Source organism: Otolemur garnettii, unplaced genomic scaffold (genome assembly GCF_000181295.1).
Source record: "Otolemur garnettii isolate 467f Iridium unplaced genomic scaffold, OtoGar3 scaffold00049, whole genome shotgun sequence".
Taxonomy (NCBI): domain Eukaryota; kingdom Metazoa; phylum Chordata; class Mammalia; order Primates; family Galagidae; genus Otolemur; species Otolemur garnettii.
The window spans coordinates 2811762-2827915 of record NW_003852444.1 but is presented as its reverse complement, the minus strand read 5'-3'; the positions used below and the strand labels follow the sequence as shown (position 1 = coordinate 2827915).

At 40.3% G+C, this 16154-nt stretch overlaps 2 protein-coding genes across 2 annotated transcripts; both read right to left on the bottom strand.

Annotated features, from left to right (window-relative positions):
* Positions 1–2688: 2688 nt before the first annotated feature.
* On the bottom strand, positions 2689–10400 carry LOC100950924 (serine protease 58). The gene is given in 7 exon segments (XM_023514196.1): positions 2689–2838; positions 3251–3387; positions 6100–6350; positions 7904–8057; positions 8810–8852; positions 8855–8951; positions 10384–10400. Coding segments are annotated over 7 exon segments (849 nt in total).
* A 277-nt stretch (positions 10401–10677) lies between these two features.
* Positions 10678–15119, bottom strand: LOC100966892 (trypsin-like). Its single transcript, XM_003791557.1, has 5 exons — positions 15080–15119; positions 13315–13477; positions 12300–12553; positions 11362–11498; positions 10678–10827 (listed from the first exon to the last, which is right to left on the bottom strand). The coding sequence occupies exons 1-5, from the start codon at positions 15117–15119 to the stop codon at positions 10678–10680; spliced, it is 744 nt and encodes a 247-aa protein (XP_003791605.1).
* Between the last annotated feature and the right edge of the window lie 1035 nt (positions 15120–16154).

Below are 16154 nucleotides of genomic sequence, written 5' to 3'. Positions count from 1 at the left end.
CATAGCCTCTCTCTCTCTCTCTCTCTGTGTGTGTGTGTCTCCCCCACTCCTCTCATTTCTATCGCTATTGCTCTCCTGATAGCATGCACAAAAGGGCTTCTCCCTGCTGGTTTGGTGAGGCAGCAGTCGTATTGAGCAAGCCCTGGTGTTGGTAGCCTCTACAAGCAGTGACAGTCCAAGGACCTGAGAGCAGCTTTCAGCTGATAGCAAGCAAAAAGCTAAGGCCCTCTATCACGTATACATGAGGAAATGAATTCTTCCAACAACCAGAATAAGTGTGGAAAAAAATTCCTTCCTCAGAGCCTTGTTTGACTGTATGGAGAGGACTGTATTAAATTATATCTGGACTCTTGATCAGGGGAAACTGAAATAATGTGTCCTGTGTGAAGTCATTAAATTTATAGTGATGTTTTTACACTGCAATAGAAAACTCACAGAAATGCACACTGCATGCTGAGGATGTGTTAAGAGATACTGATGATCTCATGGTAAGGGAGTTGAGAATCTTGTTCCCATACACCTTAAAGTCTAATGAAGAAGACAGATGTAATGTGAGTTTCCATGATGAATGTCGCAATGTGGGAGATAAAGAAATGCATAGGAGAGCCCCCAACACAAGGGTCAAAAGAAGACCTCCTTCAGCCTTGAAGGATGGGTAGAAGTTAGCCAAAGGGAGAGATGGGGAAGACAGATCTGGGAGGATGAACCAAGGCTCCTAACACAACACAGCATAGGAAAGAGTATGAAGAGAGGGGGAGATGTGAACATGCCAATGGGAGAATCCTACAGAACGGACCTTGGAGAATTGTCAAGTAAAAACTGCCTGCCCAGGAGGAGAGAGGAGGAGGTTTGAAATACCTCCTGTGGAAAACCGGCTTGGATAAGAGGATTGTCAGTAAGTCTGAAGGTATAAATCAAGAATTACAAGAAGTGATCTGTTAAGCACTTTATAAAAAGAACTCTGGCACAAGCAGAGATGTGGTTCATTACGGGGACAAGGAATCAGAGACAAGAAGAAGTGGGGAAATGAGGCTGTGGCTGCAAGAGACCAGCAAATGAGGGGCTTGTGGTATCGACAGGACCACAGATTCCCAGACAAAGAAAGGGTCACACTTGAAGTAAATGGCTTGGGTGTCCAAAAAAAGATAGTTTTTGTGTATGGTCAGAACAAGCTGCAGGTCTTAGCCACAGCAAGTTCTGTTTTTATCTGATTTCTTTTTAAATTTATTTTTGCATCAGGGAAGAGAAAACACATCTAGGCTTAGAGTACATTAATGTCCCCAAACCAGCCCACCTCTGCAGTCTTTACCCTGGATTCACTGCCTCTCCTGTGGACCGAGACCCCAGCCCTCCTCCATCTACCACAGATGGTTTCACCTGTGCTGTGGTTATCTATCTCATCTTACCAGCCCTGTCCATCCGTCTTTGCTTTTGAAACAGAAGCTCCCCACGTTATATTGACCCTCTCATGCATGTTGCCCCATGGTCCCTCATGTGTCATTCAACCCCCCAACTTACGAGTCATTCACTCAGAGGAGTCCTGTTAGCTGTCTTTGTTTTTCAGGGTTATGGTCAGTGGGTGGGGGTTGCTGCACATCTCCATGTGGTATGTACAGCTTTTCCCAATAGCAGACAGCACCTCCCCAAAGCCTGTAGCTAATGTCTATCAGTGTGAGACTCCCAGTTCTTAGTTGGCCCCAGATAGTATCTGAATTCCAGATCCTTGTCCCCAGATGCCTGTTAGATATCCTCACCTCCACGTCCTGCGCAGATCTCAAACACAGTGGGCCACATGTTTCCTCATGACCTTGCATGCAAATGCACTAATTCTCCTCATACTATCTTTAAAATCACCATCTACCCACTTGTCCAAGTCAGAAACTTTGGAGTTATTCCTGACACCTCCCTTTCTTTTCCTTCTCACAAACAGCAGGTCAAAATATTACAGATTTGCCTCCTTAATATCCGTCAATTCAGAAATCTGATGATGTTGTGTTTACAATGAAGGCTTCTATAATAACTCCTCCAATGTCTAAAAGATAAAAATCTGGATTTCTTTGTAGAGCAAACTTTCATACCAAGTTTGGCTGTCTGTGTGAGACTCATTTTTATTACAATCTTTCTCCTTTCTGTATAAATTATTTTCTATAGTCCTACAATGATACTTATTTACATATCTTCTTCAGAACACACCACACTTTTTATATGCCCTTCTTTTATCAGGAAATCATGCCTTCAATTTTACAGTCTCCTGGCCTAATTTGTCTGCTTCTCTGGAGATGCCCTGCCTGACTCCACCACCAAGAGTGTTTTATTTTATGCTCTCATGGAGCTTCTCATTTCCTCTGCTGTAGCAATTGTCATGGGCATTATAACTGGCTGCCTGGTGGCAAAGGCCATGCCATAGTCATTCCTGTGTCCCTAGCAAGTGCAGTGCCTACTAAGTAGCTAGCAGTACAGTATTTTTTTGAAAGAAGAAGTGAACACATAAGTGAGCATGCTGCTAAATTTCTTATCATTTTCAAAGTTTACATTATAAAGAGAGTAGGCATAATGGCATGGGTGCTCAGTGGCTTTGTTTTTATTGGGCTTTCTCTTTGGATTTTGTTGAAGAGGAAGAAAGATAAAGACTGTCGTGGATCCAATGGTGGAGAGATGGCACTGAGGGGAAGGGGGAACAGAGGTGCCTCAGTGGGTGTTTATGATTTTCAGGATCCATCTTGCATAGTTATGGACACTTGTGAAGAACCCTTCACTTCCCAGGGTGACACTTCCTTTTGCCCAGGACAATATTCCATGTAACCTACCATCGCAGATGGCAGGAGCAGCTGAAACTTCCTTTAAGAGAGAGAGAACAGGAGGTCAGGGAGGGTTTGTCCTCATGGAACAAGAGTAAATCCCAAGAAGTGGCACATTATAGTAGCAAAACCACCTAAAGAATGGACCAATTGTTCTTGAGAGGTGATACCTTCTCTTCCTACCTACATAAATCTCATCTCTCTCAGGTCAAGCTTCACCCAGCCTGAGGGCAAGCAGGAATGGCGGATGGTTCTACCTCAAATCTCTCCCACTGTAAAAGTGGGGAAGGGAAACTGATTACAAACCCAGAGATGAGAGGGGAGGAGAGAGGGACTTCAGTGCTTATCTCTCTAGGGAGGACTTTTTGAATGAGTGCCCTTTGGTTCTCCACTGTCACCTCTCTCACCCTGACTTGTGCTGTCTTCTTGTATGGGGAGGGGGTGAGAGATACCTTATTTTTAGAGATGGTGTTTAGAGGTTCTCCTACACACATGATATTCGCTGCCAGGCCATGTTGAAGTCTACTCTGGCAGTCAGCTAATGGAAGAGAATATTGGTTTATCCACGTCAGGATGTCAGGATGACTGACTGTGAGACAGAGAAGACAAAGTCAAGAGTTACTCCTTATCACAAGACCTCTAATGTAAATTAATTTCTGAAGATATTCAATATGTAGCAGCTGACATTTCATCCTTCTTTGGGTTCCTAGTTCAGTAATCTCTACTGAACTTGGAGAAGTAGGTTCATAAGTCCTCTTCCCTCAAGCTTCCCATCAGCAATTCTTTCTGTACCATGAATAATCAATGAAAACTTTGGAAAAACTGTGAGAATATTATGATTAACCACAAGGAGAAAGAGATAGTAACAAAGCCATTGTCCCCAAGAATCACTGCCTCACCTACTTTATCCTCATTACATTTGATACAAAGGCAGAAACTATTTTTAATGTGTATAAATTTGCCTTTTTAATTGAATAGATTATTTATAAATGGGTTATGTGTGTTATAATATATATAAATATACAGTGTGTTTGTAAAATTCATGTTAAATTTACAATATTAAACTATTTTGAATTGCACATGAACTTTATGTCCACCCCATATATTATATACCTAAGTGCCAAAAAATGTGTGTGTATATATATCATAAGAGATGTTAGTTATGTATTATTGATATATATTATATTATGTATATACTTTGAGCACCTTTTGTAATTGCAGAAGTCAAACATGACTTAATATTCATATTTTGTCATTGGTTTATATTATTACAATTTTAATATAGTTTTTTTTCCTTTCTTAAAATGTATATATATATTTTGGAACCCCCTGTTATTATTTTTCCCCCAGCAGGTCATATTGCTCACCTCTATCATAGCAATTGTTATCATACTGTCAAGCAGAATGATAACACGAATAGCAGAATGTTAGCAGGAACTCTAACCAAGGCATTATGTAATTTTAATCTAGAGTAGTGAGGAGGAAGAAAACAAAATTTGACTAGAGATTACTCGAGTTGTTTAAATACATGTAACAAGATAGCCTAAAGTAACTTGAGTTACTTGAAAAAATAAATTTTTGATAAATACTGGGAGCCCTGCCCCAGAGAGCTTATAGAGGTATAGGTTGTCACTAAGATTCTAACATACCGAGCCCTACAACAAAACCTTTGTAGCTTCATTTTGTTTTCAAAAAGTATGTAATAAATTACTTTTGTAAAGTGTATAAGGCAATTACTTTGCATAAGACTTATAAAGTCAAGGACAAAACTCATACAAGCACGTTCAGAAAACATTCACCTAGATTTCCAAGTACTTTGGTTCTAAACTGAAATATGGAGTAAAATATAGAATATAAAGTGTAGAATGTAAACATGTGTGCTTTTAATCTCTGCTTTCACCAAACAGAGGCTTTATTTTAAAGTTTCCATTTTTAAATTTGCTTTTATAGAATGGATTATTCTATTCCCACCAGAGAAGGATTAAAACCTGATCTATGGACACAGGACAAAGTGCCTGGGTGAACACCGCTTTTGCAAGCCAATCAATCAGCATCAGCTGTCAGTTCTTAAAATCAGTCAATCAGAGACAGATTTTCTACAAACACAGCTCGGAGTGCCAACTAAGCAACAACAATCTCACTGGATATTTGAATAGATCCATCCCGTGTCTTTACAGATGATGTAACCCACTTATACCTCTTCAAGTCCTCCAGTCCCTCACCTCCAGTTTCCTGCAACACACACATACTAGTCAGCACTCTGCTCTGCCCTGCCAGACTATGGCTGCTCAGCATTTCTCTACATATAGCCTTGTATAATAAGCAATGGCTTTATCATTTTATTTCAGATATCAAGTGGTATCCTCAGCCTTTGGCATTACTGAGAGAACATAATGGTTATTAACAGCCATATGAAGTAACAGCCAACGGGAACAAAAAAAAAAGAATCAGAAATCAACTCTATTCATAAAGTTTAATAAAACTTTGATAAAACTCAGAGACCAAATCTCTGTGATCATCTCAATGACAGTTCACAGAGGATAAGGTTGCGTGCCTACAACATGGACTGTAACTATTTTCCCCATGAGAGATGTCCGGCCAAAGAGATGCCAACAGTATGTTGCAATAATCAATTCCCCCATGAACCAGTCAAGTTTCCTCCTTAACATGGGAACTCTCAGAGGTAGCAGCAGAATGAGAAGCCCTCTCTGTTCATACTATTAAGGGGATGGGTAGCTCACTCAACTGCCTCCTCTGGTGACAGGAGAGATAGCTCACTCAACTATCCTCTTGTTTCCTAAGGTCCACTAGAATAAATGGATCATCATGTCTGCACACAGGTTGGGTTCTCTGTGTTAGGAATGAGAAGCCTCCTCTGTTATCTCACCATTTCATGTTTTGTTTTATTCCCACCTTTTTTTTTTTATCAATTGCATACTTGGCATTCAACCACTGTTATTGAGTAGGCTACTCTCATTCATGGTTCCTTGACACTTCCTTTGTGCTTGAGGACTCCTATTTTTCCCCCTTTATTTCAGTTCGGTTTCCTGGACTCTGGTCTTAAATATTCCAGAGATACAACAATTTCAGGCTGCTTCATTTGATGGTGTTCTATTGACTGCCCTGTATCATTCCCTTTGAATTTTGTCTTTGACCTCCAGTCATGGTACTAGAAGGTCAAGCAGTGATCCCGCTAAGATCAAGAATATCAACCTCATAAGCAGCTATTCTGTCGAGTTTATACCACCACATTTTCCCCAAGCTCTAACATTCTTGGGAGAAAGAGGTCACAAACACTTACGGTTTTTATATTCATTCCAGGTCCAGGTTGGGATAAAGCAGGAGTCATTAAATACTATGGGCTCCAAGGCTATGGCAATGGTTCCCACATGTGAGTTGAGTGGTGCAGGGTTTGACAGTTTGATCATCATCAGGTCATTTTCCAGAGTTTGTGCATCAAAGCCAGGGTAGGGCAGAGTCAATGAGTAATTTCGTAAATGTTCCTTTTTATTTTTGGTGCTGGGTTGATAAACTCCTAGTCGGATTTTAACACTTTGAAAGAAAAAGGGCAGAGAAATGATAAAGAAGGGGATGGTTGAATGTCAAACTATAAGAACTGTCCCAGGCCACCTTCTCCAATCATCTTAATTTTATTTCTTAACCTGAGAACTAAAGTGTCCCACTCTTGTCCGTAAAATAATAAGAGTTTACCAGGTTGTGGTATTAGAGGCACACCTTGGTAAAACCTGACATGGTGTCTGGCGCCTAAAACACACCAGTGGAGTCTAGTTATTATTAACAATCAGATCATCTGAACTAGCCGGTAATAGAGATGGCTCTGCAATCTGCTATTCCAGAGCTCTTGTCTATACCACACTATCTAGTGATTCCTAAGCAAGCTGGTAGGACCCACGGTTTCTGAGCATCCTTAGGTCTGTCACAGCTCTTCTTAGGTCCATAGAATTTGCACTTGCCATGTGTTGCCTACATTGATCTTAGGCTTGAAAGGCTATTAATCATTTGTCAGGACTCGCAGTGTCATTTAGCATTATATTCCCTGGGCAAATTGATACCTAGTCAGCTCCATTGCCAGGAGTCTAGTCATTCAGCCCTTCAAGAGCTATTTCTTGCCAAAAGCAGTTCATGTGTTTGATGTGGATGAGAGCAAGAATATCTGATTTTCTCACTCCTACTGCAAGAGGATGACTTGAACCATCTTTATTTCCCACGTATGTACATATTCCCCATATTGCATAGAGCAGAGGTTCAATCTATGTTGAACTGAACTGCTTTGAACAACCAGGTGGCTCACAGGTCCAAGTTTGATATAACCCTTGTATACTGCTTAAACTCTCAGTGGGTCTTAATCACACAACACATTCTCCCACAGCAGAAAGATCTGCAAGGGACAGCTCTGTTTATAAAGTACCTCGTCATCCCTCTACTGTAACCTGCGGGACATGGTTTTTACCCAACTAGTCAACTTCTTCCTATAATCATCCCCTATTCACTATACTCAGCCAATGCTGATCTTCCAATTTTCCAAAAACCCTAAAACCTTTACTACTTCAGGGACCATATGAACATTGTTCCCTGGACCTGGTGTGTCCCCCAGGCTTCATCACATGGCTGTCTCTTTCTCTTCCTCTCACCTCTTCGAGGATGGACCTAACCACCATCACTAAAGCAGATCTCTTGCCCCATTCCCACGTATTACGGCTTGACATTCTTTTTGTGCTTTACTTTTGGTCATTTGTTTTGGCTTACTCCTTCCACCAGAATGTAAGCTCCACGAGGAAAAACACATTTCCACCTTGTCTCCCACTGTTTTTTCAGTTGTATTAAATAGCCCTGACTGTATAGTAAGAGTTTAGCAAATACACATTGGCAAATGAATACTAGATACTCTCCATGACAGATACTTCTGCCACCTTCCTATTGATCTCCTCTTAAACTACCCAAAGGTATGTTCTATTCTCCATTTGGAAGAAGATTCTCCTTCTTCCTGGGCCTCCTGAATCCATTAAAACTTGTGGGATGCCACGCTAGACCCACTTTCATTTGTCTAGATCCATCCCAGCTCTCAAGAGCAAAGCGATGCTTACGGTAAGGAGCAGTGAGCAGCCGTCAATACCCACTCAGGGTGAATGAGAGACCCCACACAGGGTTCTGGCTTGGAATCCAGGTAGACCAGGTAAGGAATAGTATAACCTTCTAAGGAGTTCAATTTCTCCTTGGAAACATTGTGCTGAACAGTTCCTGAAAAATCAAGGGGGCAGTGATGGAAAGACAAAGAAATTAAGAGGCTAGTACTAGTCAGAGTAGCTTTCTTTAACCTAAGGTTTTCAAAGATAATATCAGGGTCCAACTTATTATTAATATTTTTTAAAACGTGAGGAGATCATGCATATCACCTAATCTATACACATAAAGAGAACTGATGTGACTCGGCGCCTGTAGCACAGTGGTTATGGCGCCAGCCATATATACTGAGCTACTTGGGAGGCTGAGGCAAGAGAATCATTTGGGCTCGAGAGTTTGAGGTTGCAGTGAGCTGTGACACTACAGCACTCTACCAAGGGCAAAATAGTGAGACTCTGTCTCAAAAAAAAAAAAAAAAAAAAGAGAAGTGATGTTTGTCCTTACTGAGATAGAATTACAGTGAAGTTCTGTGAAACTGTGTTTAGAGATGGGCTCATCTCATAGTGATCAAAAACTCTTACTGGCAGTTCTACATGTTACAAAAATGAAAAAATATAAAGGATTATTAAAAAAATTCTTTTTTAAAAAATGAACTTTGGCCAAGAATGGGGTTGAAAAATTAAATACCTGACTTTGATGGTATAAAGAATGGAAAAGCGTAGGGCTTCCCGAGCCCTGACCCAGCCCACCCTCCTTTCCTGTGTTTAAACACCCTTCCTGTCCACCTCCTTAGTGTGGCTGCCACTTTTTTCCCAACCCTTCAAGCGCTACCCTGGTTCTCGCCCCAGGCAGAAACCCCAGACTCTCACCCACTGTGCTCATGAGAGCAAGGATGAGACAGCACTTCATTGCAGGCTGTGACATCTCCATGCACAGACAAGTTGGTCCAGCTGTAAACTGACCCAATCTTTAGTCCAAGTGTCCTTGACAAGATCAGCTGTGGAAGAACCACTAATTGTGGAGTGAAGAGAGACACACGTATCTTAGAGGAGTCTTCAAATTAGTCCTTAATCAAGATCCAATTATTTGAGACATCAGTGGTGTCTATGTCTGATGTGAGTGAAAGAGAAGGAACAGACCAAGCCAAGGTCCTGGTGCCTCCTCTCCTGTCCTATGAATCTCCCCAGGAGTCAGCACATACCAGCTGATATTTCCCTCCCCTCTGTGACATAGCCTTTCTTTGTTGTCTCCTCCTCCCTCTGTGACTTAAACCCTTCTCCTGCCCTCCCCTGCCATCTGCCTCTGCTATTCCCAGAGACTTACAGATCACTGGGGTATTAAATGCAGTTAGTAAATCTTGTTTTTTCTTTTTCTTTCATTCTGTTCATTTTGATAGTAAGAAAGTTGTAGTCCTCTTGGAAGTTAGCATCAAAGTCAACACTCAGAACTGAGTGTCCAGATTCTCTGTAACAAGGTTGAACCCCTGTGCTTCCAGGAAAGAGCTATAGTTAAGAAATTCCACCATCATTTTGTGTTCTGGAAAAAGAATTACCACAGGGAACCACAGTTCCAGTATGATGTAGATAGAACTCTGTCCACTCTTGTTTACTGGTGACGGGTTGAACACACACCTTTCCCCTTTTGTCTGCACCTACTGATAAAGCCAGACATGGACCCTCCAACTCCCCATTCTTTATTTCATGAATGACTAGACCTAGAATGGTTAGTTTCCTTGAGACTAGCTACACTCAAAAATAAACATTTCCTATTTAACCAGCTAACTAAAACTTCCCCCAATAGCAAAATAACTCCAACTGTAAATCTCTCCACCTACAACTTTGAGTCTAGGGAAAATCCACCCTGTCAAAATACTCTATAAATTTTCAGCCCATCTGAATTAAAACTGACTTCTTCCTAGTTTGGTTTTTGTCTTTTGCACCTTTTACTCTTTCTAAATATACCACATTCCTTTTATAAGTTAACCTTACATTTTAACTTCCTGACTTTCACCCTTATATAACAAGTTTATAGTTGGAAAACAAAAAAGATCGTGGAGAAAAGGAACATACAGATAGGCAAAACCCTGGAAAATATAGGTTTTTAAATATTTCTGCACCTAAAAGTTTTCCCTATCTAGTCCCATGATTTCACATGGATTAAAGAAAAAGGCAGGAAGAACAGCAGTAGTGCACTGGAAATAGGACACTTCAGGTTTCATTTCTGTTTTATTAGGAACTAGTTGAATGACTTTGGGCAATTGACTTTGACCTTTCTATTTTTTAGTGTCATTATCTGTCATAGCCTATGGATGCATGGTCTATCAGAAAAATGCATAAAATTTATATTATAGCCAAATCTTACAACAAAATTTATATGAAATATTAATAAAACACCCGATAATTATTTTATTTTAAAAAATGAGATGATAACAGTGACCACAAACCTTGTTTCCTTTTCCATCTCAATATGTCACAGAGTCTGGAATGTAGTAGGTGATCAGTGAATTTATGTTGAGTTTGATTAAATGACTAAAATCCTTTCAAATTTTCTCAAGAGAACTGTAGAATTCTATGTCCACGTTCTCATTTGGCAGCTAGTTTTAAGAGAAAGTTTGCCAATGCTGAGCAGTTGGATGAATGTGGTATAGGGCAAATCTTTTTATTTAGAAGCTGTTTCCAGGCACAGAAAGAAGGTGAAGTTTATTAACAAGACATGGTACATGAAGACATAATTGTGTCTAGTTGGCAGCGATGGTCTGCTGAATCCATTGCACGTAGTTGCAGACCTTGGTGTAGACGCCAGGTCTGCCTTTCAGAGCACAGCCATAGCCCCAGGAGACGATGCCCTGGAGTTGTCCATTGCAGACCACAGGGCCACCAGAGTCACCCTGAGCAAGAGGGAAGAGACCATCAGAACTCCTAATTATGACTAGGTGGGAGAATGGGGTGCAAGATGTCCCTCCATTGTGCTGGGGCCATTTTCCCAGGCTGATTATCCTCCATGAAGCACTTTCTCTTTTCTTGGAAATTCAGCCTTCACTCTACTTACAGTGCTCCTAATCTTTCTCCTCTCTCCTCCAGCCTCCAGTAGGCCAGTTAAGCCAAGGAGAGGTGAGGATGGGAGAGCTTTAATGCTGCCCAACACCTCTGCCCTTTCTACTAGGTTTCCTTCCACAATTTACCTCCAAAGAAGGCAACTTGATGTTCTGTCTGCACACCATCCTCTGTGTGCCTTTTTATTCTTTACCCTAGCTGTGAAAATCACAGAAATAAAACGTATAATTTGTCCTAAAGCAATCCTTCACCCCTCATCATAAATCTCAGGGACAGTATTACAACTTGTCTCTGTTAGGAAAGAGGAACTGTGATGGAAAAGAATGCAACTGAGCTGGATGGAGAAGGAGGAGCTCAAAGATACTGACCTGGCAAGAGTCCTTTCCACCCTCCAGGAAGCCAAGGCAGACCATGTTGCTGGTAATTTTGCCTGGGTAGGCGTTGCGGCAGGCAGTGTCAGAGAGGACGGGAGCCTTCAGACACTGCAGGAGATCAGGGTAGTTGACTGTGGAGTGCAAGAATGAACATGGAAGATTACCAACAGTGTTCCCGGAAATTCATTTCTCAATATCTTCGTCTTCTTTCCCAGGACTCCCACTTTTTCTTGAAATTTGCCAATGATTTTTAGTTTTAGAGAGCAACATTTTTCTGGAATGTTTTCCAAATAGTTCTAATCAATGAGTGATTTCAAATCTTAACATCTAGCATCAGTGATTTCAAATCTTAACATCTAGAGCAGTTATTTTCAACTGATGTGGCACAGCACACTGGTGTGCTGTGAGAGGATCTTAGGTGTGCCATGAAAAATTTTAAAAATCATTAAGTTATTTTTGAAAGAAGTTAAAAGTACTGTAAGTATATTCTTTTTTTTAACTTTTTTTTTTTTATCAACATGATTTAAATGTGCCATGGAAGTTTAACTATAGGTTCAAGTGTGCTGTGAGATAAAAAAGTTGAAAAATCATGATATTGACATGATTTGCCAAGTGGCTATATGCTTCGGGCAGCACCAAATCCCTTAGCCTCTGCTCTGTTTACCTCCTTGGTTCCTAGTTCTATGCACATCACTAATTACACTTTAGTTAAATACCTTGATGTCTTTGTAATAGTTCATTAATTTTGTGTCTTCTGCACGGCCCCAGCAAGGGAATCTTCTTTTCAATTCATATATTCTAAGACTCCCTGTATCCCAACATCATCCTCAGGAACTGATACCTTGAGTGAGAATTTGGACCAACTGCCCCTTGATGTGCCTTTGGCCTCCAATTTCCTCAAACTTGGTACTTCTGTTCCAGATGACACTTACCACCACTGCTGAGAGTGTTGCCCCAGCCAGAGATGAGGCACTGAGTACCAGCAGCTGCACAAGATTTTGGCAGAGCGATTGTGGACACTCGAGAGTTGATCTTGGCTTTTGAACTCAGCTTAATTAGCATGATGTCATTATCCATGGTGGCTGAATTGTATCCAGGGTGGGTGATGATCTTGGCAGCATTAATGAACTGCTCATTTCCCTCAAGAACTTCTATGTTGTGTTCTCCCAGACGCACCTGGATTCGGCTGGATTAAAGGATAAGCATTCTCTCAGTATCAAATTTGAGCTTCTTCCCTTTCTCCAGACTCCTCACTCATGAGCATAAACACAGATACCACCCTCTTCAAGCATTCTCACAGTTCATTGAGCAGTTGAGGTAGCATTGTGTACTGTCACACGTCGTGTAGGGCAGATATCCCTTAGGTAAATGTAACTACAAGTACAGACTCATAGCCTGCCATCTTGTTAGAATAGTAAAGAATAGGATCCCAATAAAATAGTTGGAGATGCAAAAGGAATTGGTAGAGATTTATCATTTTCCACTGGTTGGGATCACCAATTATCATAGGGAGGGGAGGCAGGAGTCAGAGAACTGGCAGAATATTAGGGGAGCAGAATGAGTCATGGTTAATTTTTATGTTACATAGGAAATTTTATGTATTTCATTACTTTCATCGGCCATTTTTTCTGACTGAGCTATAATGATTAGGATTAGGATTATGTTCTAATTCATGTCTTAAGCTATTTCTCCAGATACTTTGTTACTATTTGCTTCCCATGACTTTAGTATCAGCTTTTGGGAAGACACCAGGAAACTCTAACAGGTAGGTACCTCTCCATACAAAAGTCCCTTAGTACATTATACAGTGCATGAGAGCGAGAATAAACTGTCTTCTAAAATCTGAATCCCTCGAACATAACTCTGTCCTTTACCTTGATTGTGCTTTGGCAGAACTAGAGGATAGGTTGGACTTAGAACATAGGAAAATGAATATTAGTCACTTACGATTTGTAGCAGTGAGCTGCAGATACCACCCACTGGTCACTGATGAGGGAGCCACCGCAGAAATGGTAGCCAGAGTTCAGGGACACCTGATAGGGGACGGAATTCTCCTGACAAGTGTATCCTCCAACGATCTTGTCGTCATCATCGTTGGTGGGAAAAGCAACTGATAAGAAAAATTTAGTAACTATTTGTGAATCAGATCCATTTTGTAATTTCTACACCACCATGAAGTTTTCTCAGATTAGCCAGAAAAGAGAAGATGGGGTTTTCTTGTCTCACATAATTAGGAAATGGTGGTTTTAGGTAATTTTGGAGAAAAATGTATTATTGTATGCCTTTAACATGTACTCCATCTATGCTATTATCCATATCTATTGCTTCATTTATGCTTTAAATTTTATAAGCACATTGTTTTCAATGTACCATTAAGATAGACCATCCCTCCCACACACAAAGATCAGAGACTCTTTATACAATAAATGCCCTGAGGACCACTGCCTGAGGATATAAAGAATAATTGTTACACAGAACTCTGCTCAGCAGTTAGGTGCAAAGATTTTCAGAAATGGTGCTGACTGGATGGTGCTTGTGGCTCAAAGGGGTAGGGCGCCAGCCCCATATGCCAGAGGTGGTGGGTTCAAACCCAGCCTCAGCAAAAAAACTGCAAAAAAAAAAAAAAAATGGTGCTGATTTTTGCCATGGTTGGTGGAACACTGGTACGGAACAGATACCCCTATGAGGTAACAGAGTTACTAATTCTGAGTTAATACTGATTTATCTTCTATCTGTCACAGAATTGAATTCTTTTAGAAGAAGTTTTTAGAAGCCACCTGAGACTGTTCTGGCCTGAAAGGCAATGAGTAATATTATCTTTTTGCTCTCCCAATTTCTTTCCTTGGTTCCAGCCTAAATTTTTTTAAACATTTAGAACATTGTAAGATTTCCCTTTCCAACCTTTCCTTTTACCCCAATTATATTTCTAACATTTATCACTTTATTCAGCACTGTGAAGTCTCTCCCACTGATTTATTAAGATTTCTTGCAGTTCCAAAAGTTTGTGGCTTTTGCAGCAAAGTTTGTGGCTTTTGGGGAGAATTTGTTCAAAAATTTTGAAATTATTTTAGGAAACAATTTTTTAGATGTGTAGGCAACTGTATTGAAGTCATAACTGCCCAATTTGGGAAAATTTAGTATTAAGTTTTAGCAGTATGAAATTTAGAGTAAAAAAGTAGAAATAGTCACTCATTTTTCTTCATGATGGAATGATATATTTCTTTCTACCATGGAGATTTCATTGTTTTTTTCTTTTATTCATGAGAAATGAAATATCTTTGTGTGCTAAGACTCCCTGGTTCTAAATCACTTGGCCTTTAGTATAGAGACTCAGGCTGTGATGCTGACAGCCTCTTCCGGGGGCCCAATATTCGTTCCATTTACTAAGTCCAAATTCTTAGAACGGTCAAGAGAAGCACTTCCATAATGTGGACTATCCTTTGCTTTTCTCTCCTTTTCTCAAAATCTACCCAGAAGTTGAGAGCAAGTTCTGATTCTTTGTGTCTTCCACCCTGATCATTCCTGCTCATTGTGGTTTTCCTTCAAGAGTGATATTTAATTAATAAACATAAGTGCTATACAGTGTTGTTCAACATTTTAAACTTCTCAAGGACAGAGACCAGCTTCAGCTTTCATTGCTGTCTTCCAAAGTACAAAGTGCAAACTTAACTAGATTATAGACATCTGATGATTCCCTCATTGAAAGACTCACCCGCAATTCCCAGGAAAGCAAGGAAGATGAAGGTCTTCATGGCTGCTCACCACGTCTGGACTGGGGAGTGGGATGAAGGCTTTGCATACACAGGTATTTATAGTTCCAGATTTGTCACTGGCACCCATGGCCACAGGTGCCCAAAATTGATTTCACTGCAAACTCACAAATCTAAATTTAGAATTCAATTTTGTAACAGGTTTCAGAAGATAACTCAGTATTAAACTTAAACATTTGCTCACTTTCCAGAAGGTTATGGGAATGGAAGTTACACACTCACCTGGTGGGAACTGTTCCCTATAACAGGAAAGTAAGGTGGAGTGAGGTCACAGGGTAGAGCAGGTGCCCTGATTCCCAGACAAAAGTATTAGGTACTTGGTTGTCTCACCTGTGAACTTTTATCCAAAGGACTATTTTTGTTCCCTGAACCCTCATTATTTAATTGACATAGGCTCTTTCATAATTATAAACTTTTTCTTATGATAGCAGTGATCTTTTATATCCACATTAATTTTTTTATTAACAAGAACAACTATTTCCCTGAGAAGAGGAAAACTGTTCTTCATTGAAATTATAACAGGTACAAAGAGAGAACTAAAAGAATGGTAAGTTATATTTATTTAAAGCTTACTGTGCATCAGGGATTTTCTAAGTATTTTGCTCATATTAATTTAGTAATCTTCACAACTACCAACCAGATACCTATTATAATCCCCATATTACCTATAGGAAAGCCAAGCACACAAAACTATAGGGAGTGGACCAAAATCTCACAGTAAGAACATAGTAGAATCAGGATTCCAACCCAGGAAATCTGGCTTTAGAGTCAGAAAGCTGATTTATTAAGATTTCTTGCAACTCCAAAAGTTTGTAACTATCTTATATCGAGCCTTGCTTCAAAGGCTACCTCTGAAGAAAATACTTTCCTGTTACTGTGCAACACTCCCCCAGTCAGTTGACCACAATCTGGATACAAAGATAACACAGAATTCGTGGCCACTGAGAACACAACTGAAACGGATAGAGTGCTCACCCTGTGTCAGGCACCAGAAGGGGCTCACATGCATCTCCTCAC